The sequence below is a fragment of the Cinclus cinclus genome, chromosome 3, assembly GCF_963662255.1.
Source record: "Cinclus cinclus chromosome 3, bCinCin1.1, whole genome shotgun sequence".
Lineage (NCBI taxonomy): Eukaryota > Metazoa > Chordata > Aves > Passeriformes > Cinclidae > Cinclus > Cinclus cinclus.
Window position 1 is genome coordinate 97,807,154 of NC_085048.1, and position 15,051 is coordinate 97,822,204.

At 41.9% G+C, this 15,051-nt stretch overlaps 1 protein-coding gene across 1 annotated transcript; it reads left to right on the top strand.

Moving 5' to 3' along the window:
* The first annotated feature begins 4,344 nt into the window (after nt 1-4,344).
* On the top strand, nt 4,345-13,675 carry STON1 (stonin 1). The gene is made up of 3 exons (XM_062489366.1): nt 4,345-6,289; nt 13,022-13,224; nt 13,601-13,675. Exons 1-3 carry the CDS (start codon nt 4,360-4,362, stop codon nt 13,673-13,675), a joined length of 2,208 nt encoding a protein of 735 aa, XP_062345350.1. The 5' UTR covers nt 4,345-4,359.
* The last annotated feature ends 1,376 nt before the right edge of the window (nt 13,676-15,051 follow it).

Here is a 15,051-nt window from a genome sequence, read left to right on the forward strand (position 1 = left end):
GGGGTTATTTAACTCTTTTGTCACACTGTATGTAGCTAAATCCGGGGTTCTTTCTGAGTTTAGAACAAGCAATGAGGCTGGTATTTACCCAGTAAAGCCCCACTGAACAAGTGTCACACATGATACTGCTTGGGTGTTAAAAAGAGAATTTGTTTAGAGGACGTGTAGCTTAACAGTTCTGGAGCTGCAATGGCCTCTGGAGCTAGAGAGGCAATAAGGAATGTATTTATAAAATTATGTTTTTCTCTGTGTTGGGAATGTGCGTACTGTCTATTAAACACTGCATTTACTTGCTTCAGGCTTTGCAGAAGGGAGGTGCTTCCCTGAGGTTCCTCATTAGCTGACCCCATGCTCCTCCAATATTTTAAAAGAGGGCCTCTGTGTTTGAACAGGCCTTGAACATGCTTGAGGATTTTAATTGGTGCCAAATTTTAGGGAAGACCCCTGAGAGTGAGCTGTGCAGGGGGTCCAGTGGTGCACTGTGCTGGTTCAGTGCTGCTGCTGTGGAGGAGGTGACAGAAAGCTGTGCTGTCAGCATGGTGGGGACATTGCTGGTGACACGTCAGCATCCTCAGCTTGATGAGCACCCGGCTGCATCTGCATTAAAAGTGACAAAGCCAAAACCTGGAGTTACACCTTAGAGTGAGTAGGGAGTTATTATTAGTGCTCAGTGTAGGAAGAGGTAACAACATCCCCCAGCAAGGCGTGAAAGTTGAGCCATATTTTTGCTGCAGATTTGATCTGGGATTTCTGAAGCAACAAAAGACCCAGTGATAGCTACAGCCTATGAAATCTCTCAATAATAGGATAGGACTTCTATTCCTTCCATCCTCAAGGTATTAAAATGAAAAAAATTAAGCTGCAATGACTGCTCATTAAATGCTGAGGGACTGTTTAATTTGATAAATGGGAAGATTGTTTTCAGGCAGAAGAGGATGAATTGAAATGAGTTGCAACTTTTGGGTTCACTGGAATTAATGCACTTAGGATCAACTGTTATTTCAGCCAGCTTTTTCATTGGCAGTTTCAATATTCTAAAAATGTATTTCCTGCCTCATATCTGAACAAGATAACACATGTGCTTGTAATTCAAATGTCACAGGCCATATAATGCGTTTGTGATCAATGGTATCTTGTATCATCTTCCTTTTATCCAAATCATTTGTGTTACATTTATGTGGGTCCCATGGGGGACCTTTGCTTTTTGGAGGCAAAACACATTCATCCTGAAGCCTGAATTTTATTTTGATTTCAAGGAAGAATGTCCCAGTTCATAGGAAGGAATTTGGAGCATGGTTTAGAAGAAAATAGAAATTGAAAGCATTACTTTATTGCATTGTGCAGATGTAAAAGAATCAGAGAACAAATGATGTAAAGCAGCATAAAACTGATTTTTTTTCTTTTTTAATACTGGATGAGTGGTGCTATCCTTAAGAAAGAGAGTGCATTTCCTTTTCTTAGCCTTACCTTATCCAATCAGCTTGTAAAAATCCAATTGGGCTTTTTTCCTGCATTCCTAGTCGTAACTTTTGGGGTTCAGTGAGGAACAGTAGGAGAACCACTATATATTTCAACACTTTTTGCATGTGTGTTTTTGTTATCATCAGCATCTTTTTTTCTTTCAAAAAATGCCCACATAACTGCAACAGCAACAAGAGATGAAAGCTGTAGCCTCTGACAGGTACACTGAGGGAGAGTATTGTGACTGCACAGGAAAGTGTTTTTTTACACTTTTTTCCATGTGGGAAAGTGGTTTTCTTCATTTACACTTACTGACAGAAGTTAAATGTTTGGCAGGTGGAGTTCAAACATCTTTTTGGTTTGTAATGGGGCAACACCCCCCCCGCCGCCCCCCCCCCCCAAACAATCTGCAACATCACATTTTAAAAAGTGAATAGGAGCAGACGTTGGGGGAAAAAAAAAAAGAAAAAAACAACCCAAACATCTGGGAATAATAAAGGACACTGAAAATCTCCGTCTCTAACAAGAAAGGGAAACAGTCTGCAAATGTGTTCTTTATTGTAAACACCCGATTTTACGATTTCTTTTCCATTGGTGCATCTCAGTGTTGTGTGATTTGCCCCTTGAGCATGGCTGTGGTCACACTGTAGCAGCATCCCCAGAGCCCCTCTGCAGAAAAATGCTTCTCTCCCATCCACAGCGTGTTTTTTTTTTCTCTTTCTGGCCATCCCTTATCTCTTGTAAATGCCAGAGGAGTTTTTAATGGCAGACTTTGAAGCTGTTTCCTTATGTTTTGTACACCAGGCTGCCCCAGTGTCCCGGCTGTTCCACGAAAAAGCCACGCCCTGAGTTAGCATCACATTAGCTGCTCTTAACAAATGAAGCTTTGAAAAAAGGGCTGAAAACTCTGAAACTTCATCTCTAGAAATAATTAGCGCTGAAAGAGCCATGGTGGCAACCAGAGGGAGAGGAGGTGAAGGGTATGGTATGGGAGGAAAAAATGATGACCAAGTCAGAGACCAAATAGCTGTGATTTTTCTTTCCACTGCTGCGCTTTATAATGAAGTGATTGTGTGGGTGAAGGATACACTGGTAGTTGTGTGTGTCTGAGCTATGATGGTAATTTGTACTTGTTTGCTCCTTTTCTCTCCTTCTTTCTCTAAGTGGTGATTAGAGTGCTTATAAAATAACTAGCATAGTGCAAATATTTTTCTGAACAAAAAGGTCGAGAGTTCAAAAACTAATGAAGGACCAGAGCCCTGTGTTGAGAGCTCTCTGTTGCTCAGCCTCAGAATAAGCATCGTGCCACAGTTTATGGCACTTTCTTACTGGCTACAAACTGCCCCAGAAATAATGGAGCAATGGTAAAAATGAAGACTTGAAGCACAACTTTCACTTGGCTGAACAGTAGCATGCCTAGAAGTGAACTGTTCTCTAAATGCTACAGATAAAGAATGGCTTTTATGGTTAGGTGATTCTGTAGTGCTGTGCAATTAAACAGCCTGGCTGTTGCTGGCTGTGTATGAAGGGCAATAGCTCTAAGTCATCATTAGCTGACCTTGATGAATTAATTTATGGAGTAATGTACATGCAGGTGGTTGTTGTCTATATGAACTCTGCCTTCCTTGTGCTTTCAGGCAAACATGAATGTGTTCTGACAGAACAAGAATAAGTTTCTATCAAATGAGTGATGTTTATATGCGCCCCCCTGGTGTTTCATTGTACTCGATTCCTCCTCAGGCACTGGCAATTTTTTGCTTGCTCCCTCATCAGGCAGGAGCAGTAGGCAGGAAAAACTTGGGGGCCAACATGCCCTGCATAAGGATGCAACAAGCATTTAAATTTCAGCGCACACTTTAGAACCCCCAAGGCAAGATTAATGATTTACTGGTTCTAGTCCTGCTCCGAGGACATCCAGCTGAGCCCTTTACCAAAGACACTTTGTTTGATGAAGTGGAGTTTATTAATTGGTTTTAAGACCTGTCCTTTTTCCAGGCCACCAGCCAATTCAGTGCTTGGCAGATGTGAATGTTGTTACTTGGCCTTGACTTGTGTTTCATCAGCGTTTTGTCTGCGGCGGAGGCTTGCAGTCTACTCCTCAGCAGGAATGTACTGCTCATCCTTAGGGCTAATTTCTTGTTTAAAAGTTTAATGACTTTCCAGTGGTTCCTTATAACATGTCCAGTCTCCAAGAGCATAAGCCTAGGTTGAAGGAACTGATATACAGAGATTCCTACCCTGGTCTGGCAGGCATCCAGGTTTTTGCCCTGATGGCAGCAGCATGTGTACCTTTGCCATCGGCACTGAGTTGCTACAGCTTCTCTAAAAAAAATATAATCCCCTCTCTCCCTCCTGATTCTATTTTTGGAAACAGCTACACCATTCTTAGTAAAATTATAGGGTTTTTTTGATGGGGGAGGGAGGGGAAATCTTACCCAGAGGAGATGCACAGTATGGAAAATCTCTCTCCATATTCCAAATTATGCATAAGCTGTATAGTATTATGTTGTAATATAAATAGTATATATATAGAAGCTGAAAGTATTATTTAAGCAGTCCTGTACTGCTGTGGGGCACTCTGCTCTCTGAGAGGCTCTGTATATCAGATGTTCCGAATAGCTTGCAGAGCTTAGAACTCCCTTCAATCCCCAATCTGGGAGAGCAGTGGGGATTCATGGGCAGTTTGTCTGTTTCTACACAGCTATCTCAGATTATAGACTGAATATTATAGACTGAATATTATTATCTCAGATTATAGACAAAGTAGACTGAATTTGCAAACTGCTTGCAAATTTGAGTTTTGTGTGATTTGAGTTTGATTTGAATCATGTTTGTTGTTTCTTCATAGATGGCTTGCGGGTGATGCATTGTGCAAGTACCTCAAGTTTCTCCTACAAGATGTGTTCCCCAAATCCAGCAAACTGGGTCACCTTTGATGACGAGCCTCTCTTCCAGTCACCTCAGAAACTGGCTGACAATCAGAGTAGCTGCAAACCAAATGGCCTTAAGCTCAACCTGTCCAGTGTTCATGAGTCTTCAAGTAGGTCATCCTCTACCGGCAGCACTCCGCTCTCATCTCCTGTAGTTGATTTCTACATAAGTCCTGGACCCCCCAGCAACTCTCCACTTACTACACCTACCAGAGACTACCCGGGAAACCCCTGCATTCCAAAGTCTGGGATTCACATGCTTTATCCTATCCCTGAATGGCCATCAAATGTTAACCCTCCTCCATCCCCTGGGATTTGCTCATCCCTAGCCTCGCAGAAACTGAGCAGCCTTCCTTTGAACCCCTCACCTAGTGACCATCCAGGTAAGACTTTGGTCTCCAAATCAGCAGAAGAAGGAAACCCTAACCCACCAGGAAGCTGTGAGGAACTGGCTCCAGGACACTTTCCGTACTTTCACAGTGACTGTGCTTTTTCCAGTCCTTTTTGGAAGGAAGGGTGTTCCCTCAGCATGTCACCAGCTAATGTTAGCATGCCCAGGAAGGACAAAGTGCTTGACAGGAGCGGGTGTCATCCTAGACACAAAGAAACCTGTCACGATCAGAAAAGCCTTAACCAGGGCTCCTTCAGTTACATCTGTGAGAGGCTGGAACACCTGCAAGCTGACAGCTGTGAGGCCGTGGAAAATCCATCCATCTCCAGCACCCACGCATGGCACAAGCTCTCCCTCACCATCCCACGCAGCCTTTTCAGGAGCCAAAGATCAGATGGGTGGCCATTCATGCTGAGGATTCCTGAAAAGAAGAACATGATGTCATCTCGGCAGTGGGGCCCTATTTACCTGAGTGTCCTGGCCGGAGGGGTGTTGCAGATGTATTATGAAAAGGGCCTGGAGAAACCTTTCAAGGAATTCCAGCTGCAGCCACAGTGCAAGCTGTCCGAACCTAAACTGGAGAGCTACAATGTCTCAGGAAAAATCCACACTGTGAAGATCGAGTGTGTGTCTTACCTGGAGAAGAGGAGGTACCACCCCAAAGTAGAGGTGATCCATGAGCCGGAGGTGGAGCAGATGTTAAAGCTGGGCACCACAGATTATAACGACTTCACTGATTTCCTCATGACGGTTGAGGAGGAGCTCATGAAACTTCCTACTGCTTCCAGACAAAAGAGGAATTATGAAGAGCAAGAAATGACTCTGGAAATAGTGGATAACTTTTGGGGGAAAGTCACTAAGGCCGAAGGAAAAATCGTAGAAAGTGCAGTGATCACACACATTTACTGCCTGTGTTTTGTGAACGGCAGTGCCGAGTGTTTTCTAACCCTGAACGACCTGGAACTCCACAGGAGGGACGAGCGTTACTTTGAGAAGGAGCAGGAGAAGAAGTGGATCAATATTCTCGACTGCCATTTCCATAACTGTGTCAAAGCACAGGAATTTGAGCAATCACGGATTATTAAGTTTACACCCCCAGATGCCTGCAGGCTGGAACTGATGCGTTTCAGGACACGCTACAATGGGCAAGACCTTCCCTTTTCTGTGAAGGCAGCAGTGGTGGTTCAGGGCGCATACATTGAACTTCAGGCTTTCATAAACATTTCTTCAACTGCTCAGATCCTGACACGTTTACCCTCTGTGAAGTACTGTGAAAATGTTATGATACGCTTTCCTGTTCCCACACAGTGGATCAAAGCACTTTGGACCATGAACCTCCAAAGACAGAAGTCCCTAAAAGCAAAAATGAATAGGAGAGCATGCCTTGGGGCTTTGCATGAGGTTGAATCTGATCCTGTTATCCAAGTCTCGGTTGGAACAGCAAAATACGAGAGTGCCTACAGGGCCGTGGTGTGGAAGATTGACAGGCTTCCAGATAAAAATTCAAGTAATAATTTGTGCTATGGGCTTGGGTGTGTGTCTTCACTGGGTTTATGCTTGTGCACCTTCATCAGATGTCGTGATTTGGGTTTTTATCTGTGGGATGCTGTTGGTAGAAGCCGGAGTTATCTTTTAGGAAAAAGAGAATACAGACGTATCAATTTCTTTAAACCATGTTTTTGTGATTTATTTGATAGAGGCAGATGTACTGTCAGTCATTTCAAGTGTGTGGTATCATGGAAACAGAGCTGATCATTCTAAGTAAATCTCAAGTCTGTAGCAGCAAGGCTGAGGGAAGGGTTTATGCTTCCCGTGTACCAGCTGGGCAATGGGTGTGATGGGAAGCAGAAGTTGGTAAAATGATTTGTTCACCCAGTATCACACAGCTAAGAGAAAAGGTGGTATTGTCACTGCTGGATCTTGGCTTTCTAGCATTGTTTAAGAAATGGTAGGTATGATACAGAACTAGAAGGTGCTGAGATTAGATTTGCTGTAGGAAGGCAACTGTGCTTTTGCAAAGGCTGGTTTCTATTATCTCTTTCATGGGTTTGTGCATTGAGATTGTACATTCATGGCAATAACTGCGCTGACAAAAAAATGCCTCCCACTGTATTCTCATTTCTTTCTGGTGGTGGTACCTCACGGAAGACTTGTAGCAGTAAAAGAAGCTACAGTTTTTAATTGCACACATGGAAGCAGTTAATTTATTTTAATTTAAAGGAGAAAATATGACTTTTTGGAGAAGAAAAATATAAATATTTGGGTTTAAAATTCCAATTTTTAGTCATGTTACCCGCACCTTTCATAGCACTTTTCTAAAGGCACAAAAATTCTTGAGGAAAACAATATCCTGCTTCACTAGAGTGAAGGCATTTGATCCTTTGCTTGATCCTTTGCATTATGTGTACCTGAGGCTTTGGGGATCTGTGCAAGAGAAGGGCACCTGTTAAAGCATTTCAAGTAAAATATCTGTAAAATCTGTACTTTTAAAAAAGGGGGTAAGTGTATGTTACTTACATACATATAGACTAGGATAATCCATATCCATAACATATGGATTGTCCTAGTCTTGTATTATCCTGTCTGGGCTAACTGCCTCTTTAAAACGTCCAGAAAAGATTTTACCTTCTTATGTCCTGGTCTCGGACATTCTACTACTAAGCCAGGACTAATGGTGGGGAAGAGCAATGACAGAGAGAGGGAAGTGAAGGGCATGGGCTGGGGAGACTGGAAAATGGACAGGGAGGGCAGAGGTCTTGATGACGAGATGTAGAATGAGAAGGCAGAAGAAAATTCTTCAGGTCTTCAAAAATCCATGTCCTGTGCTCCAAGTTTCAGAGATTTGCACCATGTTGCTATGATCCATGTGTTTTCCCAAGGCTTACAGGACTGCTTGGGTAGCTTTTAGTATTTTTTTGCTATTTAGTGTAGGTTTGCTTCTGTAAAATAAGTCAGCTGTTTAGGCAATTTTAAAGAAGATTATAAGTCTTCTGAATTCCCTGCAGTTCTTTCACCTGAAGATTTCATGTGTACAATTAACTTCAGATTTAAGTTAGAAAGGAAGAACTGGGGTTTTTTTTGTTTGTTTGATTGTTTTTTTGTTTGTTTGGGTTTTTTTTCTGAGGCATTCCTCAGCGTTAGATTGTTTTCTACCAGTAGCTTAAACTTCTGACATTTGAATAAATCCTCTAGCTGAGATCTGCAGAATCATTTGTCTCTGTGAAATGTTCGTGCATTTGAAAAAACATTTTGGTAGTAATACTGCCCAGATAAATTTTAAACCTTTACATCAAGTGCTCTGTACACAGTTAAGAGTTTAAAAATAGAGTTGTCCCAAGGCGTGCCAAAAGTCTGGAGACAGTCAGACTAATACAAATATGTAAACTTTCATAATGTGTTTACCGCAGGCAGAAAAATATGCTGAGGATTTTGCTTTCAAAAAGCTTTTGTCCAAGGCTTCTTACAAAAAAAATAAAAAAGGAAGGGAGAAGGAAAGATTGCCTACAGTTACATTGTGGATCCATTTATAGACACTGAAATATTTTAATATCCACTAGATTCTACTGAAGTGTTTTCTTGGAAAAGTGCTGGTCAAGTGAAGTCAGTAGGAGCTACAAGAAATACCAGACTTTTAAAAGCTGCCTTTGCCTATCTGGATATATAGATATTATGTATGGAGTCAGAATTTTAGCATTATTTTTTTAAAAAACAAAAAAAAATTAAAAAGAAATAGGCTTTGAAGGACTGATCCAGTGAAATTTCTGCAAATTTGGTGTATGTTTGTGAAATTGGGGCTTTGTGTAAGGAAACACAGAACATGTTATGATTTATGCACAGTACTGGGGCCAGACTGCTCAGTGGAGCAGCTGTGTCAGCTGCTTCCCAGGGAGCTCCCAGGGGGCAAGGGAGAGGCTAAACTGCAAAGCACTGTGCTTCAATAACTTGCTGTGTAATTTTGAGCTCTGTAATATTGCCTGCTAGCTCCTCCTCTAGCCTCCATCCTCCTCAAGCCATTGTGTAAAGCAACAGTTCCTCAGCTGATTACTTCTTCTTTCATGCTGCATCATGGAGCCACTGAGGAAGCAGGGATTGAACAACACAGCAAATTGGAGCTTCAGGGGGTTGTAGCTGCTGGCTGCCTTGTTATTGCCTTTAGCATCTGTGCATGGACTCTGCTGTGAGAGATGATGTGGTTCCCAAGAACCACAAGGTGCTGCTTTTCTTATTTTCTAAGATGCCCAGGTGGAAACTCAAAGCCATGGCTTTGTCAGATGGGCTCCATCCCTGCCCAGCCACCTCCTTCTGGCACTGGCACCACTGTGAAGTGGTGGTTGGTGGTGGTACTGTCCCACTCCTCTATTCCCCACACACTTCTCGCAGCAGGTTGGATAAATGTAACCATTTAGACATAGCTGCAGGAGTTACTAACAACCCTAATGCATGTAAATCTGTTCTTAGTAATTGTTTTTGCTTTCATGTTCAAAGTAAGAGTTTTAGAACTGGACGTCTTTTGGCAAAAATAGAATTATTACATAACTAAGATAACCAGTACATTATTTTGGCTTTAATTGCTTTGCTTCACGAGCCTTTGTCAGATCAAGATTGCATGAATGCTACTTACACACGTGAAAAAGGGCTAAATAGTGTTAATAATTGCAAAGTTAGGTTATTAATTACTTTTGAAATGCTACATGAATGCTAAATGTTATTTGGAATCTACTTTTTTAGTTGTACTGATCTTTTGTTTGTTTTGGGTTTTTTTGTTGGTATTCTTTGGAGACAGAGAGCAAGAATGGAATGCTTTCAGGAAATAAGAGCCAGGTTTTCAGATTAGGGCTAAAATCTCTCAGGTCACACAAGTCTTAACAAGTTGCATAGATACCTAAACTTCAGGGTTTCTGTCTCATAAGTCAGACAGTAAAAGCTCAGTAATTTGCCCCAGTTTTACTGGTTGCCTCTCAGGAGTGGTTTGATTACATCAGTCTAGGTGATCATGTCTCAACAGTGCCTGATGTGCCACATTTTGGACAGCTGGGCTTGGATTTGTCATCTTGAATATGTCAGGGCTCTGAATATGTCACCTTAGCACACTGTGCCTGCTCCAACCCACCTGTCTTTCCACAGCACCACCTTTTCTTTCCTTCTGGCCAACATCTGGCTTTTTCAGCATTACAGTTTCTTTTGCAAAAGGATCTTCTACACACAGTCTCTCTTTCTTCTTCTAACTTCAGTGTAACACAAGGACTGGGAAACAGTGGTTTCATGGAGCAGAGATGACAAGAACTGCTCAGTTTTAGGTGAAAACTGGGGGGATCTTCACAGTCTTCCAAAATGCTGGTCAGTCAATTTGTCGTCTGACAGCTGATGGGAAGAAGTTGCTCTACACTCCCAGCAGAGCCCAGCAGTGGCAGAAGAACTTCTCCACAAGTGAAGGGGTGAGTACCTCCCTCTGGTATTGGTGTTGGTACAAGAGACAGATGGGCTGAGGGAAGCCCTATGTTTTAGGAATAGGCAAAAAGGTCCAATGGAGGATGCTCCAGAGGACCCAAGGCAGTATCCTTATCCAAATCCCAAACCTGTTGTCTCTGCCTTTGCAGGTTACCACCTAAGAAAACGGAAGCACCCCAGAATTCACTGTATCCCAACAGCAAGACCACCTCATGGCTGTAGGTCAGCTGGAATATAAACCCAGAGGTTTCTTTGGATGGTCCTGAATCACAGCTGTACCATGTCTAGCAGGGAAACCTTCGGCAACAGCCCAAGAGGTATGTTCATCTATGCCTGGACTCAAGTGGACATCTGTTATCCAACATTTACCATCTGATATCTGCCCAGGAAAATTCCAAGCAGTGATTACTTCTGGATTCCATTTCTCAGAAGACAAAATAATGTGCTAGACAATTCCCATTGCTTCATAGGCCTCCCTCATAAAATCCCCAGGAAGGTTCTAAATTTGCTCCAGAAGCCCTTAGATCTCTGCTGGTTGCCTTCTACCACAAATTAACTACAAGCAACAAACCCTTTTTCCTCAGATCCTTGATTAACCACAGCCCCAGAGAGAGAGAATGCCTTTTCCCTGGCCAAGACATGCCAAGCCACCTTGGTGCTGCAATTCCTGCTGTTCTCCCCAGGATGCTTCACTTGTGGCTGGCACTGTGCAGTCTGTGCAGCCCAACCCAGCAAACAGCACAAAGAGCAGGTCGAGTAAATGTGTTTGTTTCCTAGCTGCATCCTGGCACCACCATAGGAGAGAGGAGCAGGTCCTGGGAGCCAGAAGGAGCACAGTTCAGGTGAGATGACATTTTTGCAATGTGGCTCTGGAACAAGATGTTCCTCATAGTGTCCTGTTGCTGGGAAGATGGAGGATTCAAGGATGGAGAGGCCCACATCAACAGAGGCTCATTCCATCATGTCCAGGCAGTCTGGAAGAGGGACTGTGGACCAAGAGAGTATTAGTGCAAGAGAATTGGGCTTGGACACAGCAAGAGGTGACCAGGAGCAGATCATGGACAAGGTTCACATCACAGAGGTGCAGAGATCTGCCTGTCCCTGGGTATATGAGTGATGAAACACGATCTCTTCCTCACACTTGTTCCATGCTCCAGTTTCATTCTCAGGATGCTGGCAGGTGGCTACAATCCTTATTTCTGACTTTGTTCCTTCCTCTATTTCCATAATAAAATTCCTGATGTTTCCGTTTTACTTGTCTCTGTGTTTTGTGTTATTGTCTGGAGACTTCAGCCACATGCTGCATGTCCCTGGCATGGCACTCCTTGCAAACTGGGGATTTTTGTGCTCCAGCGTCTTTCAGGACCCTTTCCTGAGATGTGCCCAGAGATCTGTGTAATGTTACAGGGAAACACTGCAGCACAAACTGGCACCCAGCCCAAGGCTCCTTGGAGCAATGGAGATGCAGCTTTTTTTTTTTTTTTTTTTTTTTTTTTGCCTTACAAAATGCCTATGAGCCTGTAGATGTGGAATATTAGCATGATTTTTCCCATGGGATGGATAAAGCTCAGTTTATGTTAACTCCATCTTCGGTCTTGCCTTTATTCTGACATAGAATTGATTCCTGTCATTGAAGTAAACCTGTGCATAAAGAATGGGACATTTCTTCCTGAACTTCGAGATTCCACTCAATGTAATGGATGAAAACCAAATATACACTGCCAGGCTTGCCTTTGACAAAATACAGGCAATCCTTTCTCTTCTTTTATTATTTTTTCCTGCCTGCAGCCACAGCATCTATGCTGATGATTAAAATCCTGGAGAGAAGGAGAAATGCAGAATTGCTACGTTTTGCCCTGAAGAATTTGGAGAAGATTCTTTTCATTATACTAAATTGTGTTATCTTGCTTTCACACACATGGTCTGCTGACTCCAGTTACTTTGGGAAGCAGGCTTTCACCTTGGTGTTCCTGTGTGCCAGAAGTTCCTTATCATTGCCACATGTAAGAAATGCTGAAGCAAGTGATCCTTAGGATCATCCCTAGGATGATTGAAGTAATTCAGAATATGCTGCACAAATCCCTAATGACTCTGCTTTATAGCATCACAGTTGTTTTAGCAGTACTTTTTTTTTCCTTTTTTTTTTTTTTTTTTTTAAGAAGTGGGCTATGTTTTTTTCCACACTAGACAGAGACTCCAGGTAGCCTTTATCCTGGCAGGTGGGATGTATCTTGTTTGAGCAGCACTCTGAGCTGCACCTTTATCTTCCTGCCGTGGACATACTGTAATAAATGATGGTACACAAGATAGCTGTCGTACTTGAAATAAGCACTGCAGTAAAATTTCTACAGCAGAGAGCTCTGGAAAGGGGGTTATTTGACACAGGGTAGCATCTCTGCCTTAGCTACATTGCGACCTTCCAGTTTTTATTTTTCTGTGAGAGTAAGAAATATATTTTTAAGGGAAAACCAGGACTCCATCAAATAGTTTGAATTTAGCCACAAAGCCGTACATTTGTAATATTCTCTCAATTAGAAGCTGAAAGGATATGGTAAATCTTGTGTAAATTAATTTGTAAAATTGCAATGACTGTGACAAATATGGTGAAGCTGACAGAAAAGGAACAAGGGGCCACCTTATGCCAAGTAGCAAAAGATTATAGATAGAATAATCTTATATCATAACAACAGCTCTGCATTTATAAAAGGTAAAGCTGCATTCTCTTGCTGGGAGATGAACCTAAACAAAGAAAAGATAATTCTCTAATGGTCTGGTGGTTTTCTTTTCCAAGGTTTGGATCATCCACACAGCCTCTCTTACAAACTGGAACTGGGATCAGACCAGGAGATACCATCTGACTGGTACCCATTTGCTACTGTCCAGTTTGTTGTTCATGATACCTGTGCCTCGGGAACAGAAGTGAAGTCCCTGGGCATAGAGAGTGATCTGCAGCCCCAGAAACACGTGGTTCAGAAAGCTTTTTACAATTGCCAGGTATCATCAGGGCTATGCTTCCCATATTTTCCTCCCCTTCTCCCTCCCTGCTCCCCCATATAGTATTTGAAAAGAAAATGTGCTTTGTATTCTAAACATATCTTGCATGCACTTTTGATAATGACATTGAGCAAAAGAATCATTAAATAATAATTCCTTGTCTGATCAAAGATGAGACTGGAAAACAGAACTGTGAATGCAGCTTCTTTTTTCCTCGTTTGAGCTATTTTTGGGAGTAGTGGTTTTGAAATCTGTTGGGTCTGGAAATATTTTGATTTTGTGTCAAAGCTTTTTTCCATGTCATTGCTGCAGTTCACATTTTCAGTGTCCAATTATTTGCTAATTCTACCTGCTGTTTTTTGTTTTCTACCTACAGGTTGAAATTGAAAAGAAGTGGATTAGGCTTGATGGAGAAGACCCAGATAAGGCTGGCAACTGCCTAATGCAATGAAAGAGGACATGAGGCACCGTCACAGGATATTAGTAGGAATCAATTTACATAGGAAATTCTATTGTTAGAAGAAGCAGTGACCTAGTTTAGGGTAAACACAGTCATTGACTTTTTTTAGTACTTATGGGTTTGAGTCTCCTAATCAGTACTCATTTGACTGGCCTGTGTTCAAGTAAACATCCTGTCATGGGAGACCTGCTATGAGTAAGGTCTCCTTGTCCGAGTGGCAGGATGTGAGCACTTCATTGACTGATTCTAATGTATTATTTTCCTCTTGTGTATCTGTGACTTGGGAAATATCTCATACTCCGTATTGAAACCTAAATGGCACTACTCAAAGGGTTCATGCCACTCGGACATGTAATATTTGGTAATAAAAACTTTCAGAGTGCTTATGATCTATCAGCACCTGTGTAAGGTCCAGAAGGACCAATTACATATTTAGTGCTGTTTGAAAACTAAGATTCCTTATGTTTTGGCTCTCCTTGTATGTGAGCAGAACAAGTCCAAATAATATTTCTTGACCAGAGCCTTAATTAATGAGTTGGAAACTGGGTGAATTCATTGGGAAAAAAGGGTCCTCTGCAATAATGCTCTTTATTCTTCTGTGGCTGCAACTGTCTCCTCCTTTATAGTGAACTTTATAGTTCACTATATAATATAATATCAATATAATCTCTTGGGAAAAAAACCGTATGTCAAATGTGACCGAAGTTTGTGTACCAGCATTAGACACATTTCACTACTGTAGCAAGTGAGATAAGGGGTGGATTCTCAGTGAGTGTAAATCAATCCAGGCCCATTTAATCTGATGAGGCTTGGAGAATTTACACCAGAGGAGGCTTCTCCCAACAAGCTGGAGAAAAACCTGGTTGCTGCTATTTGCTCTGTCTCCTTTACGATGCAAGTTCCAGATGTTGGTATGGTAACATCAGAAGCTGTGGCTTTGAGCAACTTTTAAGACATGCATGGAAAGGGAGATGTTTTCATGGTTCTGGCTCTAAAGGTGTTTTCCATGGGGAAATAATGCAGGAATGGACTGTCATAAGAGACATGAAGCTGTGATGCTTCATTAGGCAGCCTGAGTTACTAATCACTAATGCCAATGTGTTAATTGTGTTTTTAACAAACAGTTGGCCTTTAGGGAAAGGTTCTAATACTTCCCTTTAGCCATTATCCCCTTTGTTATTTTCTGCAGGCTGTAATTTCAGGTCTGCAAAAATATGATAAAAAATGCTCTTTATACCCTTTTTTTTTCAGCTGCAGTTTTCTTAAAATTAGCCTCACTTCAAACTAAAATTAGTGGAGAACAAAAATATAGTAATGCACTGCCTCACTTTATATCTTTATATTTTGTACAGCTTGTAACTGTTTAT

Bases quoted from the DNA above. Each gene is read 5' to 3' on its own strand.
- STON1 (XM_062489366.1), top strand. From the start codon at position 4,360: ATGTGTTCCCCAAATCCAGCAAACTGGGTCACCTTTGATGACGAGCCT. The intron at 6,290-13,021 runs GTAATAATTTGT...TTCTTTTCCAAG, and splicing joins GCTTCCAGATAAAAATTCAA to GTTTGGATCATCCACACAGC. The intron at 13,225-13,600 runs GTATCATCAGGG...TTCTACCTACAG, and splicing joins AAGCTTTTTACAATTGCCAG to GTTGAAATTGAAAAGAAGTG.